The sequence below is a fragment of the Engystomops pustulosus genome, chromosome 10 (genome assembly GCF_040894005.1).
Source record: "Engystomops pustulosus chromosome 10, aEngPut4.maternal, whole genome shotgun sequence".
In the NCBI taxonomy this organism is placed as follows: domain Eukaryota; kingdom Metazoa; phylum Chordata; class Amphibia; order Anura; family Leptodactylidae; genus Engystomops; species Engystomops pustulosus.
In genome coordinates, this window is record NC_092420.1 from 98,890,075 (window position 1) to 98,914,305 (window position 24,231).

At 40.9% G+C, this 24,231-nt stretch overlaps 1 protein-coding gene across 1 annotated transcript; it reads right to left on the reverse strand.

The window, feature by feature from the left end:
* Positions 1–463: 463 nt before the first annotated feature.
* RPE65 (retinoid isomerohydrolase RPE65) lies at positions 464–23,771 on the reverse strand. Its single transcript, XM_072127270.1, has 14 exons — positions 23,665–23,771; positions 20,606–20,688; positions 20,371–20,521; positions 14,811–14,918; positions 14,591–14,732; positions 13,031–13,178; positions 12,816–12,897; positions 4,056–4,188; positions 3,306–3,445; positions 2,842–2,971; positions 2,630–2,744; positions 1,719–1,813; positions 1,528–1,639; positions 464–770 (listed from the first exon to the last, which is right to left on the reverse strand). The coding sequence occupies exons 1-14, from the start codon at positions 23,673–23,675 to the stop codon at positions 619–621; spliced, it is 1,602 nt and encodes a 533-aa protein (XP_071983371.1). The 5' UTR covers positions 23,676–23,771; the 3' UTR covers positions 464–618.
* Between the last annotated feature and the right edge of the window lie 460 nt (positions 23,772–24,231).

Sequence of the window (24,231 nt, forward strand, 5' to 3'; positions counted from 1 at the left end):
TCATCAATATCAAATCTACCAGCAAAATCCATCATGACAAATTGGGTAAAATTACCCATATATTCAGTTAACATGACTGTGGTATCTTCTTATATTTGTTATCAATGGCCTCCTTCCTTCTTAATCATCTTTTAAAATTAAAAGTCATAAAGGCTCCTTTGGGACAGTAGCAGAGCCCCTCCGTGCTGTAGCTTCACAGGCTGTTACACTGTCTCCCTTCCCCCTCCTTTTGCCTCATCTCACACGGTGGAAGTACTGTTGCACATTGTAACAACTTGTGAAGCTACAGCATTGGCTGATTATCACAGATGAGAAATATAAGAAGATCCCACAGTCGCGGTGCCCAGATCTATGAGTTATGTCCCTGGTTTATCAGGATGGATTGTGATGGGAGATTTCCTTTAACTTGCACTATTGATTTATCCAAATATTCTTATAAACAGACAAACATGAGCCGCCATCAGTCAATACAAAGCAAAATATATTTATTAATGGGGAGGAGGCAGATTGGATATATGAGAATATTCCTCCGGGATCAGGACAGATGAATAGATATATAAATATACAGACTGTATCTTCTATCTTACACTCCATGAGCCGCCAGATTTTCCGGTTTATTTAGGGTTTTTTAAACATTCCATGAAACGTGACCGGGATTAAGGTGTCGACCTCGGCCCGAGCAATTTCACTCATGTCCTTGGCGTCCAGGATCAGCAAGAACGAGGGCTTGTGCCCGACCGCTGGGGAGACGGCCACACTGAGTATTACACCTGTAGTAATATATACAAGGGAGGTTATAGGTGAGGTTCTAATGGGATCAACCTAAGCTCATCCTGCTCTATAACATGCTGCCTGCAGATAGGACACTATGTATAATGTGCTCAGCTCATCCTGCTCTATAACATGCTGCCTGCAGATAGGGCACTATGTACAATGTGCTCAGCTCCTCCTGCTCTATAACATGCTGCCTGCAGATAGGGCACTACTTACAATCTGCTCAGCTCCTCCTACTCTATAACATGCTGCCTGCAGATAGGACACTATGTACAATCTGCTCAGCTCCTCCTACTCTATAACATGCTGCCTGCAGATAGGACACCATGTACAATGTGCTCAGCTCCTCTGCTCTATAACATACTGCCTGCAGATAGGACACTATGTAGAATCTGATCAGCTCCTCCTGCTCCATAACATGCTGCCTGCAGATATGACACTATGTACAATCTGATCAGCTCCTCCTGCTCTATAACATGCTGCCTGCAGATAGGGCACTATGTACAATGTGCTCAGCTCCTCCTGCTCTATAACATGCTGCCTGCAGATAGGACACTGTACAATGTGCTCAGCTCCTCCTGCTCTATAACATGCTGCCTGCATATTATATTGCATTTTCCTTGTGTGTGTTCCCTTTAAATCCCATTTCTATGTATCTTTGCTTAATTTCTTCCATAATTTTGTAGCAAATGTTTCCATTAATCCTGTGACTAAGGAGAATGAAGTATCTGCGTGTCTGCCCGGTGTCCTTACCATCATCTTCCTCCAGGGCATCGGGGGTCGGCACGAATATGGGCTCGGAGGGGTAAGTGTTGGGCTCCTGCCACACCCAGGTTTCTTTGCTCTTGACGTTCAGTTTCATGAGCTGCGATTCAACATACGGCGATCACCTACCCTGAGCCTCCGCCATGCTACATACTGACTGTATATATGTATGTACTTACCCTGTCAGGAATGAAGTGGTTGAGCCCCAGTCCGTAAGCGTATTTGTAATCCTTACCGCCGTACGCCTTGTAGTTGATTTGTGGGAATTCAAAAGCTGACGGAATAAAATATAGGAAATATAAATAATATTAATATCACAATTTATTCTAAAATTCCATAGTTTTTAGCTTATGATCCCGGGGACGTCCGTATGAGGTTTGTCCCATTACCCCAGTGACTGTGTACACGGCTGCGGTATATGCTGGCGCTATCCCAGCCTCATACTATCTGCAGTCTAGAAGACTAGCAAGCACTGCCACCTAGTGGCCAGAAACATAGTGGCAGCTCCTGAACTTTCAATGAATGAACCAATGCGATCTGCAAAGTCGCCCTGCACGGGGCACCCAGCTTTCCTGGACTCCTAAATGGGAACTGTCTCCAGCTTTGCAGTAATCTATCCTCCGCTTTTTGGTTGGATCATGAACTTATCTCTATCCTGTATCAGTGGGGCTTGTTCATTGTCTATCCGACCACTGGGGCCCCACCAATTGCTGGAACAGGGGTCTGTAGATCCTCTGTATAATATGAGAGGTGGAACTGGGGGGCTATCCCCAGCAGTGATGTGTGACCACTGCCTTATTCACATAGAGGGACTGGAGACCCCCAAGACCAGTGCTCATATCATCACTACCAACCAAACTACAAGCTTAAAGGGCATCTACCAACAGGATCAAGGGCTGTATGCAAATGAGCCTGAGGGGCTCCATGCTCCATGGGTGTTAACGGTGGCTGGAGCCCCTGAGGCTCATTCACATACAGTCCTTCATCTTTGATGTAGATGCCCTTTAAATTCTGTCAACAATCTGCAGTCTCTTAGGAGGCTTCTTCTCCAGACTGTGGTGAATGGGATCTACATTCGGGTCATACAGACCTTGTCGTGGGCCGGAGAAGAGCACCTCGGGTTCCAGCCAGATGGTGTCGTCGCTGCGCAGGGTGGCGGTGGCGGTAGTGTACGGCAGCGTCACCAGGTTCTTTCCTGCGTCGCTCTGAGAGGAGAAGTCACAGAAGGAGTTATGTGAGCAGAGCCGCAGTGTAAAGCACAGGGGGGGCAATATTATAGGGCCTATAGGGGGCGCACTTTACCTTCTGGATGTCCAGCGGCAGGACGTATCTCCGCACTTCTGGCTGCGGCGCCTTCTCCGCAAGTCTCTTCACTTCATCCCAGTTCTCCCGTAAGTTGGCCAGATACAAATAATTGTAGATGAATTCAAAGCTGCGGAGATAGAAGGTCACGGTGACTGCAGGAGGGGCCTCCGCGGTGATGACCTTTATTATGGGGTCATCCAACAGTGAAGGAGACCCCTATAAACTTCATTTCAGAGGAGGGGGTCACAAAAATCAAAGTTATAGAAAAGCGAGTGTCTCCCTCTGCAGGACCCAGGGCGTCAGTACATCAATGTAACAGACGTGTAATACCACTTCTCCCCAGTGGAGGCAGTGCAGAGACTGAACACCTTGTGCTGGGGGTCATTCACTATGTACAGTATCTGATCTGTATCCCCCTTTAATTATCACCCGCCCTGGAGATTATAGGGTGATGATGTTACCCCTTCCAGCAGCAGACGTCCGCTATGAGAAATCCATTGTCTTCATATGTGTTAATGTGATGGAAAATGTTGAAGGCCGACGTCCTGTATTTTATGTTGAGGTATTCCCCGGTGTGCTTCTCAGCCACATGCATCCACACCTAGGAAGCAGAGAGGATTACAAATAATTGGTTTCACTATTTCTTGTATTGATCGCCTATTCATGTAAATGGGACTGAGGTGCAGTTCCAGGCACCACTACTATACAATGTACGGCGCTGTGCTAAAAAAAACCCCCTCTGAAACAACCCTAATGAGGACATAACTGGATAGTGACCGGCCTTCTAACTTGAGATACAAGAATGGGGTCCTGCCTCTGCATAGACGTGTAACTGCCCGTGCCTTCTATGAGGGGGTGTAACCACCAAGCGAGCTGCCCCGTATACAACCATTACCATAACCTGGCTCCTTATCAACAATCCGTGTAACCATCAAGTCTAGGGCCTTTATTCCTGAGTAAACACTCATATCTACTTGTGTGTGGCTCAATAATGATTCTACAAATGTCTGCACCTCCTCCCCTCTCACAGCAAAACTCACAGCTGCAAGGAGAAGCTCCATCTCCCTCTGATTGGTCTGGAAATACAATAAACTATTACAGGGAGATGTTACGGATATATGAGGCCGATTCCCCTGCCCCGAGAGGTCTGAGTATACAGCATGTGCCGCCATATGGTGCATATATCATGGAAAAGCTGAGACCCCCCTTACCCCCATAGTCTCATGAGACTCAAAGCAATCCATGTAATTCGCCCCCCAGATGCTCCAGGCAGAGAGGAACTTGAAAAGATTAATCTTCACAGGTTGTTCTACAAAGAGGAGATAATTTGAAGACATCCCGAAACTGCAAGAGAGAAGGAGACTCAGCGGATGTCACCTGCATTATAATAGTAGTTATATTCCTGTACATAGGGGGCAGTATTATAGTAGTTATATTCCTGTACATAGGGGGCAGTATTATAGTAGTTATATTCCTGTACATAGGGGGCAGTATTATAGTAGTTATATTCCTGTACATAGGGGGCAGTATTATAGTAGTTATATTCTTGTACATAGGGGGCAGTATTATAGTACAGGCAGTCCCCGGGTTACATACAAGATAGGGTCTGGAGGTTTGTTCTTAAGTTGAATTTGTATGTAAGTCGAAACTGTATATTTTATAATGGAAGTTTTAGACAATTTTTTTTCTTTTGCCCCAGTGACAATTGGAGTTTCAAAATTTTTGGTGTAATTGGACCAATAATTATCAATAAAGCTTCATTACAGACATCTTACAGCTGATCATTGCAGTCTGGGACTATAGTAAAGCATCCAGAGAGCTTCACCAGAGGTCACATGGGGCAGAGGGGTCCGTCTGTAACTATGGGTTGTCTGTAAGTCGGGTGTCCTTAAGTAGGGGACCGCCTGTAGTTATATTCTTGTACATAGGGAGCAGTATTATAGTAGTTATATTCCTGTACATAGAGGGCAGTATTATAGTAGTTATATTCCTGTACATAGGGGGCAGTATTATAGTAGTTATATTCCTGTACATAGGGGGCATTATTATAGTAGTTATATCTCTGTACATAGGGGGCAGTATTATAGTAGTTATATTCCTGTACATAGGGGGCAGTATTATAGTAGTTATATTCCTGTACATAGGCGTCAGTATTATAGTAGTTATATTCCTGTACATAGGGGGCAGTATTATAGTAGTTATATTCTTGTACATAGGGGGCAGTATTATAGTAGTTATATTCCTGTACATAGGGGGCAGTATTATAGTAGTTATATTCCTGTACATAGGGGGCAGTATTATAGTAGTTATATTCTTGTACATAGGGGGCAGTATTATAGTAGTTATATTCCTGTACATAGGGGGCAGTATTATAGTAGTTATATTCTTGTACATAGGGGGCAGTATTATAGTAGTTATATTCTTGTACATAGGGGGCAGTATTATAGTAGTTATATTCCTGTACATAGGGGGCAGTATTATAGTAGTTATATTCCTGTACATAGGGGGCAGTATTATAGTAGTTATATTCCTGTACATAGGGGGCAGTATTATAGTAGTTATATTCCTGTACATAGGGGGCAGTATTATAGTAGTTATATTCCTGTACATAGGGGGCAGTATTATAGTAGTTATATTCCTGTACATAGGGGGCAGTATTATAGTAGTTATATTCCTGTACATAGGGGGCAGTATTATAGTAGTTATATTCCTGTACATAGGGGGCAGTATTATAGTAGTTATATTCCTGTACATAGGGGGCAGTATTATAGTAGTTATATTCCTGTACATAGGGGGCAGTATTATAGTAGTTATATTCCTGTACATAGGGGGCAGTATTATAGTAGTTATATTCCTGTACATAGGGGGCAGTATTATAGTAGTTATATTCCTGTACATAGGGGGCAGTATTATAGTAGTTATATTCTTGTACATAGGGGGCAGTATTATAGTAGTTATATTCTTGTACATAGGGGGCAGTATTATAGTAGTTATATTTCTGTACATAGGGGGCAGTATTATAGTAGTTATATTCTTGTACATAGGGGGCAGTATTATAGTAGTTATATTCCTGTACATAGGGGCAGTATTATAGTAGTTATATTCTTGTACATAGGGGGCAGTATTATAGCAGTTATATTCCAGTACATAGGGGGCAGTATTATAGTAGTTATATTCTTGTACATAGGGGGCAGTATTATAGTAGTTATATTCTTGTACATAGGGGGCAGTATTATAGTAGTTATATTCTTGTACATAGGGGGCAGTATTATAGTAGTTATATTCCTGTACATAGGGGGCAGTATTATAGTAGTTATATTCTTGTACATAGGGGCAGTATTATAGTAGTTATATTCTTGTACATAGGGGGCAGTATTATAGTAGTTATATTCTTGTACATAGGGGGCAGTATTATAATAGTTATATTCTTGTACATAGGGGGCAGTATTATAGTAGTTATATTCCTGTACATAGGGGGCAGTATTATAGTAGTTATATTCTTGTACATAGGGGCAGTATTATAGTAGTTATATTCTTGTACATAGGGGGCAGTATTATAGTAGTTATATTCTTGTACATAGGGGGCAGTATTATAGTAGTTATATTCTTGTACATAGGGGGCAGTATTATAGTAGTTATATTCCTGTACATAGGAGCAGTATTATAGTAATTATATTCTTTTACATAGGGGGGCAGTATTATAGTAGTTATATTCTTGTACATAGGCGGCAGTATTATAGTAGTTATATTCTTGTACATAGGGGGCAGTATTATAGTAGTTATATTCTTGTACATAGGGGGCAGTATTATAGTAGTTATATTCCTGTACATAGGGACAGTATTATAGTAGTTATATTCCTGTACATAGGGGCAGTATTATAGTAGTTATATTCCTGTACATAGGGACAGTATTATAGTAGTTATATTCCTGTACATAGGGGCAGTATTATAGTAGTTATATTCCTGTACATAGGGGGCAGTATTATAGTAGTTATATTCCTGTACATAGGGGGCAGTATTATAGCAGTTATATTCCTGTACATAGGGGCAGTATTATAGTAGTTATATTCTTGTACATAAAGAGCAGTATTATAGTAGTTATGTTCCTGTACATAGGGGGCAGTATTATAGTAGTTATATTCTTGTACATAGGGGGCAGTATTATAGTAGTTATATTCCTGTACATAGGGGGCAGTATTATAGTAGTTATATTCCTGTACATAGGGGGCAGTATTATAGTAGTTATATTCTTGTACATAGGGGGCAGTATTATAGTAGTTATATTCCTGTACATAGGGACAGTATTATAGTAGTTATATTCCTGTACATAGGGGCAGTATTATAGTAGTTATATTCCTGTACATAGGTGGCAGTATTATAGTAGATATATTCTTGTACATAGGGGGCAGTATTATAGTAGTTATATTCCTGTACATAGGGGGCAGTATTATAGTAGTTATATTCCTGTACATAGGGGGCAGTATTATAGTAGTTATATTCCTGTACATAGGGGGCAGTATTATAGTAGTTATATTCTTGTACATAGGGGGCAGTATTATAGTAGTTATATTCTTGTACATAGGGGGCAGTATTATAGTAGTTATATTCCTGTACATAGGGGGCAGTATTATAGTAGTTATATTCTTGTACATAGGGGGCAGTATTATAGTAGTTATATTTCTGTACATAGGGGGCAGTATTATAGTAGTTATATTCTTGTACATAGGGGGCAGTATTATAGTAGTTATATTCCTGTACATAGGGGCAGTATTATAGTAGTTATATTCTTGTACATAGGGGGCAGTATTATAGTAGTTATATTCCAGTACATAGGGGGCAGTATTATAGTAGTTATATTCTTGTACATAGGGGGCAGTATTATAGTAGTTATATTCTTGTACATAGGGGGCAGTATTATAGTAATTATATTCTTGTACATAGGGGGCAGTATTATAGTAGTTATATTCCTGTACATAGGGGGCAGTATTATAGTAGTTATATTCTTGTACATAGGGGCAGTATTATAGTAGTTATATTCTTGTACATAGGGGGCAGTATTATAGTAGTTATATTCTTGTACATAGGGGGCAGTATTATAATAGTTATATTCTTGTACATAGGGGGCAGTATTATAGTAGTTATATTCCTGTACATAGGGGGCAGTATTATAGTAGTTATATTCTTGTACATAGGGGCAGTATTATAGTAGTTATATTCTTGTACATAGGGGGCAGTATTATAGTAGTTATATTCTTGTACATAGGGGGCAGTATTATAGTAGTTATATTCTTGTACATAGGGGGCAGTATTATAGTAGTTATATTCCTGTACATAGGAGCAGTATTATAGTAGTTATATTCTTTTACATAGGGGGGCAGTATTATAGTAGTTATATTCTTGTACATAGGCGGCAGTATTATAGTAGTTATATTCTTGTACATAGGGGGCAGTATTATAGTAGTTATATTCTTGTACATAGGGGGCAGTATTATAGTAGTTATATTCCTGTACATAGGGACAGTATTATAGTAGTTATATTCCTGTACATAGGGGCAGTATTATAGTAGTTATATTCCTGTACATAGGGACAGTATTATAGTAGTTATATTCCTGTACATAGGGGCAGTATTATAGTAGTTATATTCCTGTACATAGGTGGCAGTATTATAGTAGATATATTCTTGTACATAGGGGGCAGTATTATAGTAGTTATATTCCTGTACGTAGGGGGCAGTATTATAGTAGTTATATTCCTGTACATAGGGGGCAGTATTATAGTAGTTATATTCTTGTACATAGGGGCAGTATTATAGTAGTTATATTCCTGTACATAGGGGGCAGTATTATAGTAGTTATATTCCTGTACATAGGGGCAGTATTATAGTAGTTATATTCACGTACATAGGGGGCAGTATTATAGTAGTTATATTCTTGTACATAGGGGCAGTATTATAGTAGTTATATTCCTGTACATAGGGGGCAGTATTATAGTAGTTATATTCTTGTACATAGGGGGCAGTATTATAGTAGTTATATTCTTGTACATAGGGGGCAGTATTATAGTAGTTAGATTCTTGTACATAGGGGGCAGTATTATAGTAGTTAGATTCTTGTACATAGGGGGCAGTATTATAGTAGTTATATTCCTGTACATAGGGGGCAGTATTATAGTAGTTATATTCCTGTACATAGGGGCAGTATTATAGCAGTTATATTCTTGTACATAGGGGGCAGTATTATAGTAGTTAGATTCCTGTACATAGAGGGCAGTATTATAGTAGTTATATTCCTGTACATAGGGGTGCAGTATTATAGTAGTTACATTCTTGTACATAGGGGGCAGTATTATAGTAGTTATATTCCTGTACATAGGGGGCAGTAATATAGTAGTTATATTCCTGTACATAGGGGCAGTATTATAGTAGTTATATTCTCGTACAAAGAGGGCAGTATTATAGTAGTTATATTCTTGTACATAGGGGGCAGTATTATAGCAGTTATATTCTCATACATAGGGGCAGTATTATAGTAGTTATATTGCTGTACATAGGGGGAAGTATTATGGTAGTTATATTCCTGTACATAGGGGGCAGTATTATAGTAGTTATATTCCTGTACATAGGGGGCAGTATTATAGTAGTTATATTCCTGTACATAGGGGGCAGTTTTATAGTAGTTATATTCTTGTACATAGGGGGCAGTATTATAGTAGTTATATTCCTGTACATAGGGGGCAGTATTATAGTAGTTATATTCCTGTACATAGGGGGCAGTATTATAGTAGTTATATTCTTGTACATAGGGGCAGTATTATAGTAGTTATATTTTTGTACATAGGAGGCAGTATTATAGTAGTTATATTCTTGTACATAGGGGGGAGTATTATAGTAGTTATATTCCTGTACATAGGGGGCAGTATTATAGTAGTTATATTCCTGTACATAGGGGGTAGTAGTATAGTAGTTATATTCTTGTACATAGGGGGCAGTATTATAGTAGTTATATTCTTGTACATAGGGGCAGTATTATAGTAGTTATATTCTAGTACATAGGGGCAGTATTATAGTAGTTATATTCTTGTACATAGGGGCAGTATTATAGTAGTTATATTCTTGTACATAGGGGGCAGTATTATAGTAGTTATATTCTTGTACATAGGGGGCAGTATTATAGTAGTTATATTCCTGTACATAGGGGGCAGTATTATAGTAGTTATATTCTTGTACATAGGGGGCAGTATTATAGTAGTTATATTCTTGTACATAGGGGGCAGTATTATAGTAGTTATATTCTTGTACATAGGGGGCAGTATTATAGTAGTTATATTCTTGTACATAGGGGCAGTATTATAGTAGTTATATTCTTGTACATAGGGGGCAGTATTATAGTAGTTATATTCTTGTACATAGGGGCAGTATTATAGTAGTTATATTCTTGTACATAGGGGGCAGTATTATAGTAGTTATATTCCTGTACATAGGGGGCAGTATTATAGTAGTTATATTCTTGTACATAGGGGGCAGTATTATAGTAGTTATATCCTTGTACATAGGGGGCAGTATTATAGTAGTTATATTCCTGTACATAGGAGGCAGTATTATAGTAGTTATATTCTTGTACATAGGGGGCAGTATTATAGTAGTTATATTCTTGTACATAGGGGCAGTATTATAGTAGTTATATCCTTGTACATAGGGGGCAGTATTATAGTAGTTATATTCCTGTACATAGGAGGCAGTATTATAGTAGTTATATTCTTGTACATAGGGGGCAGTATTATAGTAGTTATATTCCTTTGCATAGGGGCAGTATTATAGTAGTTATATTCTTGTACATAAGGGCAGTAATATAGTAGTTATATCCCTGTACATAGGGGGCAGTATTATAGTAGTTATATCCCTGTACATAGGGGGCAGTATTATAGTAGTTATATTCTTGTACATAGGGGGCAGTATTATAGTAGTTATAGTCTTGTACATAGGGGCAGTATTATAATAGTTATATTCTTGTACATAGGGGGCAGTATTATAGTAGTTATATTCCTGTACATAGGGGGCAGTATTATAGTAGTTATATTCTTGTACATAGGGGGCAGTATTATAGTAGTTATATCCTTGTACATAGGGGGCAGTATTATAGTAGTTATATTCTTGTACATAGGGGGCAGTATTATAGTAGTTATATTCTTGTACAAAGGGGGCAGTATTATAGTAGTTATATTCTTGTACATAGGGGGCAGTATTATAGTAGTTATATTCTTGTACATAGGGGGCAGTATTATAGTAGTTATATTCTTGTACATAGGGGGCAGTATTATAGTAGTTATAGTCTTGTACATAGGGGGCAGTATTATAGTAGTTATATTCTTGTACATAGGGGGCAGTATTATAGTAGTTATATTCTTGTACATAGGGGGCAGTATTATAGTAGTTATATTCTTGTACATAGGGGGCAGTATTATAGTAGTTATATTCTTGTACATAGGGGGCAGTATTATAGTAGTTATATTCCTGTACATAGGGGGCAGTATTATAGTAGTTATATTCCTGTACATAGGGGGCAGTATTATAGTAGTTATATTCTTGTACATAGGGGCAGTATTATAGTAGTTATATTCCTGTACATAGGGGGCAGTATTATAGTAGTTATATTCTTGTACATAGGGGGCAGTATTATAGTAGTTATATTCCTGTACATAGGGGGCAGTATTATAGTAGTTATATTCTTGTACATAGGGGGCAGTATTATAGTACTTATATTCTTGTACATAGGAGGCAGTATTATAGTAGTTATATTCCTGTACATAGGGGGCAGTATTATAGTAGTTATATTCCTGTACATAGGGGGCAGTATTATAGTAGTTATATTCCTGTACATAGGGGGCAGTTTATAGTAGTTATATTCTTGTAAATAGGCGGCAGTATTATAGTAGTTATATTCCTGTACATAGGAGGCAGTGTTATAGTAGTTATATTCTTGTACAAAGGGGGCAGTATTATAGTAGTTATATTCCTGTACATAGGGGGCAGTATTATAGTAGTTATATTCCTGTATATTGGGTGCAGTATTATTGTAGTTATATTCCTGTACATAGGAGGCAGTATTATAGTAGTTATATTCCTGTACATAGGGGGCAGTATTATAGCAGTTATATTCTTGTACATAGGGGGCAGTATTATAGTAGTTATATTCCTGTACATAGGGGGCAGTATTATAGTAGGTATAGTCTTGTACATAGGGGGCAGTATTATAGTAGTTATATTCTTGTACATAGGGGACAGTATTATAGTAGTTATATTCCTGTACATAGGGGGCAGTATTATAGTAGTTATATTCTTGTACATAGGGGGCAGTATTATAGTAGTTATATTCCTGTACATAGGGGGCAGTATTATAGTAGTTATATTCCTGTACATAGGGGGCAGTATTATAGTAGTTATATTCCTGTACATAGGTGGGCATTATTATAGTAGTTATATTCCTGTACATAGGGGGCAGTATTATAGTAGTTATATTCCTGTACATAGGGGGCAGTATTATAGTAGTTATATTCTTGTACATAGGGGGCAGTATTATAGTAGCTATATTCTTGTACATAGGGGGCAGTATTATAGTAGTTATATTCTTGTACATAGGAGGCAGTATTATAGTAGTTATATCCCTGTACATAGGGGGCAGTATTATAGTAGTTATATTCTTGTACATAGGGAGGAGTATTATAGTAGTTATATTCCTGTACATAGGGAGCAGTATTATAGTAGTTATATTCCTGTACATAGGGGGCAGTATTATAGTAGTTATATTCTTGTACATAGGGGGCAGTATTATAGTAGCTATATTCTTGTACATAGGGGGCAGTATTATAGTAGTTATATTCTTGTACATAGGAGGCAGTATTATAGTAGTTATATCCCTGTACATAGGGGGTGTGTGCTTGGTACGGTGGGCAGGTGATGGAAGGGCTCGGTTACCTGTGGACATATGAGGGGGTGAATCTGTCGCTACATGGGAACTGTACGACCACTTTGGACTTTGTTATGGGATCTTCTTTGTCTGTAAGAGAATATTTGTAGAATTAGTAAACCTTCCGGTTGCTGTCTCGTGGTTTTCCGGTGCAGAATTGTTCCCTTTAAGTTATAACTTTTGTTTCCTGCCCCCTCCCCCTCCTCCTCCTGTGGCCACCTACCTGCATGTAAAGGTGGGATCTTGACAACATTATAAGCAATTGCAAAATTCTTCCCAAAACAGTTCCCGATGTTGTAGACGGTGCCGTCGTTCTCGATGTGCGGATGCGCGGTGACGCCATTAATGGAGACGTATTTACAGAGATCGACCTGAAAGTCGCGGAGCAAATGGAGAAATAATCATCTGAGCCTCCAAAATCCCCCAAAAATCTGACAAATATGTAAATATACAAGATGTAAAACCTTCTGCTTTGTATATACAGAACAATGTGACGCCGCGGTTACCGACGGCGACTATGAAGTCATATGTTACGTTACTCGTATCTTACACTCTGCTTATAAGAACTACAGGTCACATGACTATAGGGGTTATTTGTAGACTGTTACCATGGAGATACATAGGTTAGCAACGCAGATGTAAACACATGATAGAGGTTTAGTATTTTGCAGACAGTTTGCTTCTTTTGTTTAGTGTGGCCCGTGCCCCACGTGCTGTCCTGTGACCTGTGACCCACGAGCTGACCTGTGACCCACGAGCTGTCCTGTGACCCGCGCCCCACGTGCTGTCCTGTGACCTTTGTTTTCCTGTGACCCGTGCCCCACGTGCGGTCCTGTGACCCGTGCCCCACGTGCGGTCCTGTGACCCGTGACCCACGTGCGGTCCTGTGACCCGTGACCCACGTGCGGTCCTGTGACCCGTGACCCACGTGCGGTCCTGTGACCCGTGCCCCACGTGCTGTCCTGTGACCCGTGCCCCACGTGCGGTCCTGTGACCTTTGTTTTCCTGTGACCCGTGCCCCACGTGCGGTCCTGTGACCTTTGTTTTCCTGTGACCCGTGCCCCACGTGCGGTCCTGTGACCTTTGTTTTCCTGTGACCCGTGCCCCACGTGCGGTCCTGTGACCCGTGACCCACGTGCGGTCCTGTGACCCGTGACCCACGTGCGGTCCTGTGACCCGTGACCCACGTGCGGTCCTGTGACCCGTGACCCACGTGCTGTCCTGTGACCCGTGACCCACGTGCTGTCCTGTGACCCGTGACCCACGTGCTGTCCTGTGACCCGTGACCCACGTGCTGTCCTGTGACCCGTGACCCACCTGCTGTCCAGTGACCCGTGACCCACCTGCTGTCCAGTGACCCGTGACCCACCTGCTGTCCAGTGACCCGTGACCCACCTGCTGTCCAGTGACCCGTGACCCACGTGCTGTCCAGTGACCCGTGACCCACGTGCTGTCCAGTGACCCGTGACCCACGTGCTGTCCAGTGACCCGTGACCCACGTGCTGTCCAGTGACCCGTGACCCACGTGCTGTCCAGTGACCCGTGACCCACGTGCTGTCCAGTGACCCGTGACCCACGTGCTGTCCAGTGACCCGTGACCCACGTGCTGTCCTGTGACCCGTGACCCACGTGCTGTCCTGTGACCCGTGACCCACGTGCTGTCCTGTGACCCGTGACCCACGTGCTGTCCTGTGACCCGTGACCCACGTGCTGTCCTTTGACCTGTGCCCCGTGTTGTCCTGTGACCCGTGTCATGTGACTTCCATCCTCCTCCTTATTTTACCTTCTTGATTGTTTCTAGGGTCTCGGGATCCACCTTTGTGATATAATTGGTTTCTGTACAAGCGTAAAAATCCTCCCCCACCGGGTAAATGTTCACCAGCGCGTTATCCGTCACCTCTATGCCCTTAAAGTAGGAAAAGAACCTAAAGGAGGAATAATCGGAAAAATATATATAATTAATACTTTATACATAAAAATCCAGAAAATTTTGTTTTCCTCACCTGGAGAATATATTTTTGCAAGGATCTGGATAAGCAAAAGTCCCGAACTCTGTGATCACAATCCTCTTCTCCGTCATCGCTCGGACGTAGGCGTCAGTTTTTATAAACCTGAAGGTCAGAGGTAAAGAAGTGTAACATTATCCAGCCATATGTACCTATAGAGGGCAGTATTATAGCAGTTATATTCCTGTACATAGGGGGCAGTATTATAGTAGTTATAGTCCTGTACATAGGGGGCAGTATTATAGTAGTTATATTCTTGTACATAGGGGGCAGTATTATAGTAGTTATATTCCTGTACATAGGGGGCAGTATTATAGTAGTTAAAGTCCTGTACATAGGGGGCAGTATTATAGTAGTTATATTCTTGTACATAGGGGGCAGTATTATAGTAGTTATATTCTTGTACATAGGAGGCAGTATTATAGTAGTTATATTCTTGTACATAGGGAGCAGTATTATAGTAGTTATATTCTTGTACATAGGGGGCAGTATTATAGTAGTTATATTCCTGTACATAGGGGGCAGTATTATAGTAGTTATATTCCTGTACATAGGGGGCAGTATTATAGTAGTTATATTCTTGTACATAGGGAGCAGTATTATAGTAGTTATATTCTTGTACATAGGGAGCAGTATTATAGTAGTTATATTCCTGTACATAGGGGGCAGTATTATAGTAGTTATATTCTTGTACATAGGAGGCAGTATTATAGTAGTTATATTCCTGTACATAGGGGCAGTATTATAGTAGTTATATTCTTGTACATAGGGGGCAGTATTATAGTAGTTATATTCCTGTACATAGGGGGCAGTATTATAGTAGTTATATTCCTGTACATAGGGGGCAGTATTATAGTAGTTATATTCTTGTACATAGGGGGCAGTATTATAGCAGTTATATTCTTGTACATAGGGGGCAGTATTATAGTAGTTCTATTCTTGTACATAGGGGGCAGTATTATAGTAGTTATATTCTTGTACATAGGAGGCAGTATTATAGTAGTTATATTCTTGTACATAGGGGCAGTATTATAGGAGTTATATCCCTGTACATAGGGGCAGTATTATAGTAGTTATATTCTTGTACATGGGGGGCAGTATTATAGTAGTTATATTCCTGTACATAGGGGGCAGTATTATAGCAGTTATATTCTTGTACATAGGGGGCAGTATTATAGGAGTTATATCCCTGTACATAGGGGCAGTATTATAGTAGTTATATTCTTGTACATGGGGGGCAGTATTATAGTAGTTATATTCCTGTACATAGGGGGCAGTATTATAGTAGTTATATTCCTGTACATAGGGGGCAGTATTATAGCAGTTATATTCTTGTACATAGGGGGCAGTATTATAGTAGTTATAGTCCTGTACATAGGGGGCAGTATTATAGTAGTTATATTCTTGTACATAGGGGGCAGTATTATAGTAGTTATATTCTTGTACATAGGAGGCAGTATTATAGTAGTTATATTCTTGTACATAGGGAGCAGTATTATAGTAGTTATATTCTTGTACATAGGGGGCAGTATTATAGTAGTTATATTCCTGTACATAGGGGGCAGTATTATAGTAGTTATATTCTTGTACATAGGGGGCAGTATTATAGTAGTTATATTCTTGTACATAGGGAGCAGTATTATAGTAGTTATATTCTTGTACATAGGGAGCAGTATTATAGTAGTTATATTCCTGTACATAGGGGGCAGTATTATAGTAGTTATATTCTTGTACATAGGAGGCAGTATTATAGTAGTTATATTCCTGTACATAGGGGCAGTATTATAGTAGTTATATTCTTGTACATAGGGGGCAGTATTATAGTACAGGCGGCCCCCTACTTAAGGACACCCGACTTACAGACGACCCCTAGTTACAGACGGAACTCTCTGCCCACTGTGACCTCTGGTAATGATCTCAGAAAGCTTTACTTTAGTCCCAGACTGCAATAATCAGCTGTAAAGTGTCTGTAATGAAGCTTTATTGATAATCCTTGGTCTTACTACAGCAAAAAATTTTGAAAATCCAATTGTCACTGGGATAAAGAAAAATTTTGTGTGGAGCTACAATTGTAAAATATATAGTTCCGACTTACATACAAATTCAACTTAAGTACAAACCCAAGGAACCTATCTTGTACGATTCCCGGGGACTGCCTGTAGTTATATTCCTGTACATAGGGGGCAGTATTATAGTAGTTATATTCCTGTACATAGGGGGCAGTATTATAGTAGTTATATTCTTGTACATAGGGGGCAGTATTGTAGCAGTTCTATTCTTGTACATAGGGGGCAGTATTATAGTAGTTCTATTCTTGTACATAGGGGGCAGTATTATAGTAGTTATATTCTTGTACATAGGAGGCAGTATTATAGTAGTTATATTCTTGTACATAGGGGCAGTATTATAGGAGTTATATCCCTGTACATAGGGGCAGTATTATAGTAGTTATATTCCTGTACATAGGGGGCAGTATTATAGTAGTTATATTCCTGTACATAGGGGGCAGTATTATAGTAGTTATATTCTTGTACATAGGGGGCAGTATTATAGTAGTTATATTCCTGTACATAGGGGGCAGTATTATAGTAGTTATATTCCTGTACATAGGAGGCAGTATTATAGTAGTTATATTCTTGTACATAGGGGGCAGTATTATAGTAGTTATATTCTTGTATATAGGGGCAGTATTATAGTAGTTATATTCTTGTACATAGGGGGCAGTATTATAGTAGTTATATTCCTGTACATAGGAGGCAGTATTATAGTAGTTATATTCTTGTACATAGGGGGCAGTATTATAGTAGTTATATTCTTGTACATAGGGGGCAGTATTATAGTAGTTATATTCCTGTACATAGGGGGCAGTATTATAGTAGTTATAGCCCTGTACATAAGGGGCAGTATTATAGTAGTTATATTCTTGTACATAGGGGGCGGTATTATAGTAGTTATATTCTTGTACATAGGGGGCAGTATTATAGTAGTTATATTCCTGTACATAGGGGGCAGTATTATAGTAGTTATATTCCTGTACATAGGGGGCAGTATTATAGTAGTTATATTCCTGTACATAGGGGCAGTATTATAGTAGTTATATTCCTGTACATAGGGGCAGTATTATAGTAGTTATATTCCTGTACATAGGGGGCAGTATTATAGTAGTTATATTCCTGTACATAGGGGGCAGTATTATAGTAGTTATATTCTTGTACATAGGGGCAGTATTATAGTAGTTATATTCTTATACATAGGGGGCAGTATTATAGTAGTTATATTCCTGTACATAGGGGGCAGTATTATAGTAGTTATATTCCTGTACATAGGGGGCAGTATTATAGTAGTTATATTCCTGTACATAGGGGGCAGTATTATAGTAGTTATATTCTTGTACATAGGGGCAGTATTATAGTAGTTATATTCTTGTACATAGGGGGCAGTATTATAGTAGTTATATTCCTGTACATAGGGGGCAGTATTATAGTAGTTATATTCCTGTACATAGGGGGCAGTATTATAGTAGTTATATTCTTGTACATAGGGGCAGTATTATAGTAGTTATATTCTTATACATAGGGGGCAGTATTATAGTAGTTATATTCCTGTACATAGGGGGCAGTATTATAGTAGTTATATTCTTGTACATAGGGGCAGTATTATAGTAGTTATATTCTTATACATAGGGGGCAGTATTATAGTAGTTATATTCCTGTACATAGGGGGCAGTATTATAGTAGTTATATTCCTGTACATAGGGGGCAGTATTATAGTAGTTATATTCTTGTACATAGGGGGCAGTATTATAGTAGTTATATTCTTGTACATAGGGGGCAGTATTATAGTAGTTATATTCTTATACATAGGGGGCAGTATTATAGTAGTTATATTCTTGTACATAGGGGGCAGTATTATAGTAGTTATATTCTTGTACATAGGGGCAGTATTATAGTAGTTATATTCCTGTACATAGGGGGCAGTATTATAGTAGTTATATTCCTGTACATAGGGGGCAGTATTATAGTAGTTATATTCTTGTACATAGGGGGCAGTATTATAGTAGTTATATTCCTGTACATAGGGGGCAGTGTTATAGTAGTTATATTCCTGTACATAGGGGGCAGTATTATAGTAGTTATATTCCTGTACATAGGGGGCAGTATTATAGTAGTTATATTCCTGTACATAGGGGGCAGTATTATAGTAGTTATATTCTTGTACATAGGAGGCAGTATTATAGTAGTTATATTCCTGTACATAGGGGGCAGTATTATAGTAGTTATATTCCTGTACATAGGGGGCAGTATTATAGTAGTTATATTCCTGTACATAGGGGGCAGTATTATAGTAGTTATATTCTTGTACATAGGGGGCAGTATTATAGTAGTTATATTCCTGTACATAGGGGGCAGTATTATAGTAGTTATATTCTTGTACATAGGAGGCAGTATTATAGTAGTTATATTCCTGTACATAGGGGGCAGTATTATAGTAGTTATATTCCTGTACATAGGGGGCAGTATTATAGTAGTTATATTCCTGTACATGGGGGGCAGTATTATAGTGGTTATATTCTTGCACATGGGGGGCAGTATTATAGTAGTTATATTCTTGTACATAGGGGGCAGTATTATAGTAGTTATATTCGTGTACATAGGGGGCAGTATTATAGTAGTTATATTCTTATACATAGGGGGCAGTATTATAGTAGTTATATTCTTGTACATAGGGGGCAGTATTATAGTAGTTATATTCTTGTACATAGGGGGCAGTATTATAGTAGTTATATTCCTGTACATAGGGGGCAGTATTATAGTAGTTATATTCCTGTACATAGGGGGCAGTATTATAGTAGTTATATTCCTGTACATAGGGGGCAGTATTATAGCAGTTATATTCCTGTACATAGGGGGCAGTATTATAGCAGTTATATTCCTGTACATAGGGGGCAGTATTATAGTAGTTATATTCCTGTACATAGGGGGCAGTATTATAGTAGTTATATTCCTGTACATAGGGGGCAGTATTATAGTAGTTATATTCCTGTACATAGGGGGCAGTATTATAGTAGTTATATTCCTGTACATAGGGGGCAGTATTATAGTAGTTATATTCTTGTACATAGGGAGCAGTATTATAGCAGTTATATTCTTGTACATAGGGGGCAGTATTATAGCAGTTATATTCTTGTACATAGGGGGCAGTATTATAGTAGTTCTATTCCTGTACATAGGGGGAGTATTATAGTAGTTATATTCTGGTACATAGGGAGCAGTATTATAGTAGTTATATTCCTGTACATAGGGGGCAGTATTATAGTAGTTATATTCTTGTACATAGGGGGCAGTATTATGTGTGTGAGTGGTTGGGCAGTGATAATAGTAGATAATAATTCTAATGTCTGCGGCTTCTGTGTAATCTGTGCAGCTGTTCTTAGCCCCCGGTCCTCGGGGCCCCCCTGGCAGTACATGAGATGTGATCCAGTCTTCGCTGCTGTAGTTTATTTGACCTACACAACCACATTCAGATACAATATTCTGTGTATAGTTATGTGACTTACCTGCGGTGATAAGTCACTTGTCCCTCCTTGAACTCAAACTTATGTAGCAGCGCTTGTCCATCGAACAGGTGATAAAATTGCTCGGCGCCGACCTCGAACAGTCCGGGTCCACATCGCAGGAGACTCCCGGACAGCCACGGGGGCAGCCGACCTGTCCGAGAGGGAACGGATGAAGAACAGGCAAAGGGACAGCCCCAATATCTATTTATAGCTCAGGTATGTCAGGGGCACTTACCTGTGATGTGGACGCTCATCGGGGTGGCCAGCTCCTCCACCGTCTCAAAGAGTTTCTTATATCCGCCAGCCGGGTGCTCCACGCTGCACAACAACACAACGGGTGAGAGTGGGCGGGGCTGCCTGGAGACAGAGGACAACGGGAGGCGGGAATCATAGCCCCTCCCACTGTCTTCACAGCAGAAGAGAAATGCTTTACAGTCAACAGAAAACTCTCCCAGTGTACGGGGGAGAGTCCTCACACAGCTGTGCCCTGGGCTCTTTGAATTAAGCTATTCCATAGCTCCTCCTTCCGGCTCCAAACGACTGCTATAGTATCCAGCCTCCTACAGTCATTACTCAGAGCAGAAGGATAAGTAACAGAACAAAAAAACAGCAGTATGAGGAGATGCCCCCTGTGCACTTGGATAAGCTACAATCCTGGAATAAGTATCTATATTTCACAGTCCTGCTGCTACTAACAACATACACAAATGTCTTGTGTGATTACACATCTACCTTAGGACAATATTTAACACTATCTGCAGCAAGTACAGAGCACAGCAGTGTGAGGACACGCCCCCAATGCACTTGGAGAAGATAAAATCCCTGAATATAAATCCACAGTTCACAGTCCTGTTGCTACTGACAATATACACAGAGTTCAATACATAACAGTGGCTGCAGAGAACATAGAGCACAGCAGTGTCAGGACATGTTCCCCAATGCACTTGGAGAACCTACAGTCCAGGAATATAAATCCATATTTCACAGTCCAGCTGCTACTAACAACATCCACAAAGACGTCTGCAAAGAGAGCAACAGTGTGAAGACACGCCCCTAGTGCACTTGGAGAAGCTAAAATACTAATATATATTTATAATTCACAGTCCTGCTACTATTTATATACACAAATATTTCACATCTCTCCAGGGACAATACATAACACTGGCTGCAGGGAGCACAGAGCACAGCAGTGTTAGGACACGCCCCAGGTGCACTTGGAAATGTTACAATCCTGGAATATAAATCCATATATCACAGTGCTGCTGCTACTATTAACATACATAAAATGTTTGATTACACATTTCTCCAGGGACAATACATAACACTGGCTGCAGAGAGCACAGAGCACAGCAGTGTGAGGTCTGATTACACATCTCTCCAGGGACAGTACATAACACTGGCTGCAGGGAGCACAGAGCACAGCAGTGTGAGGTCTGATTACACATCTCTCCAGGGACAATACATAACACTGGCTGCAGAGAGCACAGAGCACAGCAGTGTGAGGTCTGATTACACATCTCTCCAGGGACAATACATAACACTGGCTGCAGAGAGTACAGAGCACAGCAGTGTGAGGTCTGATTACACATCTCTCCAGGGACAATACATAACACTGGCTGCAGAGAGTACAGAGCACAGCAGTGTGAGGTCTGATTACACATCTCTCCAGGGACAATACATAACACTGGCTGAAGAGAGCACAGAGCACAGCAGTGTGAGGTCTGATTACACATCTCTCCAGGGACCATACATAACACTGGATGCAGAGAGCACAGAGCACAGCAGTGTGAGGTCTGATTACACATCTCTCTAGGGACAGTACATAACACTGGCTGCAGAGAGCACAGAGCACAGCAGTGTGAGGTCTGATTACACATCTCTCCAGGGACAGTACCCAACACTGACTGCAGGGAGCACAGAGCACAGCAGTGTGAGGTCTGATTACACATCTCTCCAGGGACAATACATAACACTGACTGCAGAGAGCACAGAGCACAGCAGTGTGAGGTCTGATTACACATCTCTCCAGGGACCATGCATAACACTGGATGCAGAGAGCACAGAGCACAGCAGTGTGAGGTCTGATTACACATCTCTCCAGGGACCATGCATAACACTGGATGCAGAGAGCACAGAGCACAGCAGTGTGAGGTCTGATTACACATCTCTCCAGGGACAATACATAACACTGACTGCAGGGAGCACAGAGCACAGCAGTGTGAGGTCTGATTACACATCTCTCCAGGGACAATACATAACACTGACTGCAGAGAGCACAGCAGTGTGAGGTCTGATTACACATCTCTCCAGGGACAATACATAACACTGGCTGCAGAGAGCACAGAGCACAGCAGTGTGAGGTCTGATTACACATCTCTCCAGGGACCATGCATAACACTGGATGCAGAGAGCACAGAGCACAGCAGTGTGAGGTCTGATTACACATCTCTCCAGGGACCATGCATAACACTGGATGCAGAGAGCACAGAGCACAGCAGTGTGAGGTCTGATTACACATCTCTCCAGGGACCATGCATAACACTTGATGCAGAGAGCACAGAGCACAGCAGTGTGAGGTCTGATTACACATCTCTCCAGGGACCATGCATAACACTGGATGCAGAGAGCACAGAGCACAGCAGTGTGAGGTCTGATTACACATCTCTCCAGGGACAATACATAACACTGGCTGCAGAGAGCACAGAGCACAGCAGTGTGAGGTCTGATTACACATCTCTCCAGGGACAATACATAACACTGGCTGCAGAGAGCACAGAGCACAGCAGTGTGAGGTCTGATTACACATCTCTCCAGGGACCATGCATAACACTGGATGCAGAGAGCACAGAGCACAGCAGTGTGAGGTCTGATTACACATCTCTCCAGGGACCATGCATAACACTGGATGCAGAGAGCACAGAGCACAGCAGTGTGAGGTCTGATTACACATCTCTCCAGGGACCATGCATAACACTTGATGCAGAGAGCACAGAGCACAGCAGTGTGAGGTCTGATTACACATCTCTCCAGGGACAATACATAACACTGGCTGCAGAGAGCACAGAGCACAGCAGTGTGAGGTCTGATTACACATCTCTCCAGGGACCATGCATAACACTGGATGCAGAGAGCACAGAGCACAGCAGTGTGAGGACACACTGAAATTGATAGTTTTCTCAGCTGCAGAAACTTTTTGATACTTAAGAAAACATTGTGGCGAAATCTGAGCGTCTCCTACAAGACGCCTCTGCGGGTTGTGGGGCGAGGATGGGAATACGGATGGCGTCTACTTACCGACCGGCCATGATGCCTCCTAATACGGGACGAGCCGCTGCCGAGTCCCCGGGTCTGAAGTCCTCGTCTATTTATAGGGACTTTCATTTGTTTCCAGAGAATAATCTCCTTAAAGGGACGGCGCAGCCAATGAGCGACCGGAGGGGGAACAGAAGATCCTTTCAGGAGCCGCCATTCTCTCTCCGCTGAGTCTTCAGCCTCTTTGCTCCGTGGACAAGGAGATTCTTTGAAGAAATTGTTTTACTTCCAAATCCTTTGAAACCAGCAGTGGATTAAATGAAGGAATTCGGTCACAAGCGGCAAGTCCCGGGATTTTCTCAGCCTAATGAGTCGCCCTGCAGAAAGTGGCGCAGATACTTCTTATTCGTCCCAGAGACCGCGACCTCTCCGGGGATCCAGGAATCTGCTCAATAAAAGCCACAATTCTGTCGCTATTTTCTTATCAGTCACTGGGAAAGCTGGGTGACATCCAATACATCCCAGGTCCTACAGGGTTAATTAATACACAGCTTTTCCAAAACCCCCAGAACATCCGTAATGTCCTATCACTTAATATACACACACAAG

Coding starts and splice junctions, on each gene's coding strand:
- RPE65 (XM_072127270.1), bottom strand. Junction 3,446..4,055: donor AGTCTCATGAGACTATGGGG/GTAAGGGGGGTC, acceptor TCTGCTTCCTAG/GTGTGGATGCATGTGGCTGA. Junction 2,972..3,305: donor GACGTCTGCTGCTGGAAGGG/GTAACATCATCA, acceptor CTATCTCCGCAG/CTTTGAATTCATCTACAATT.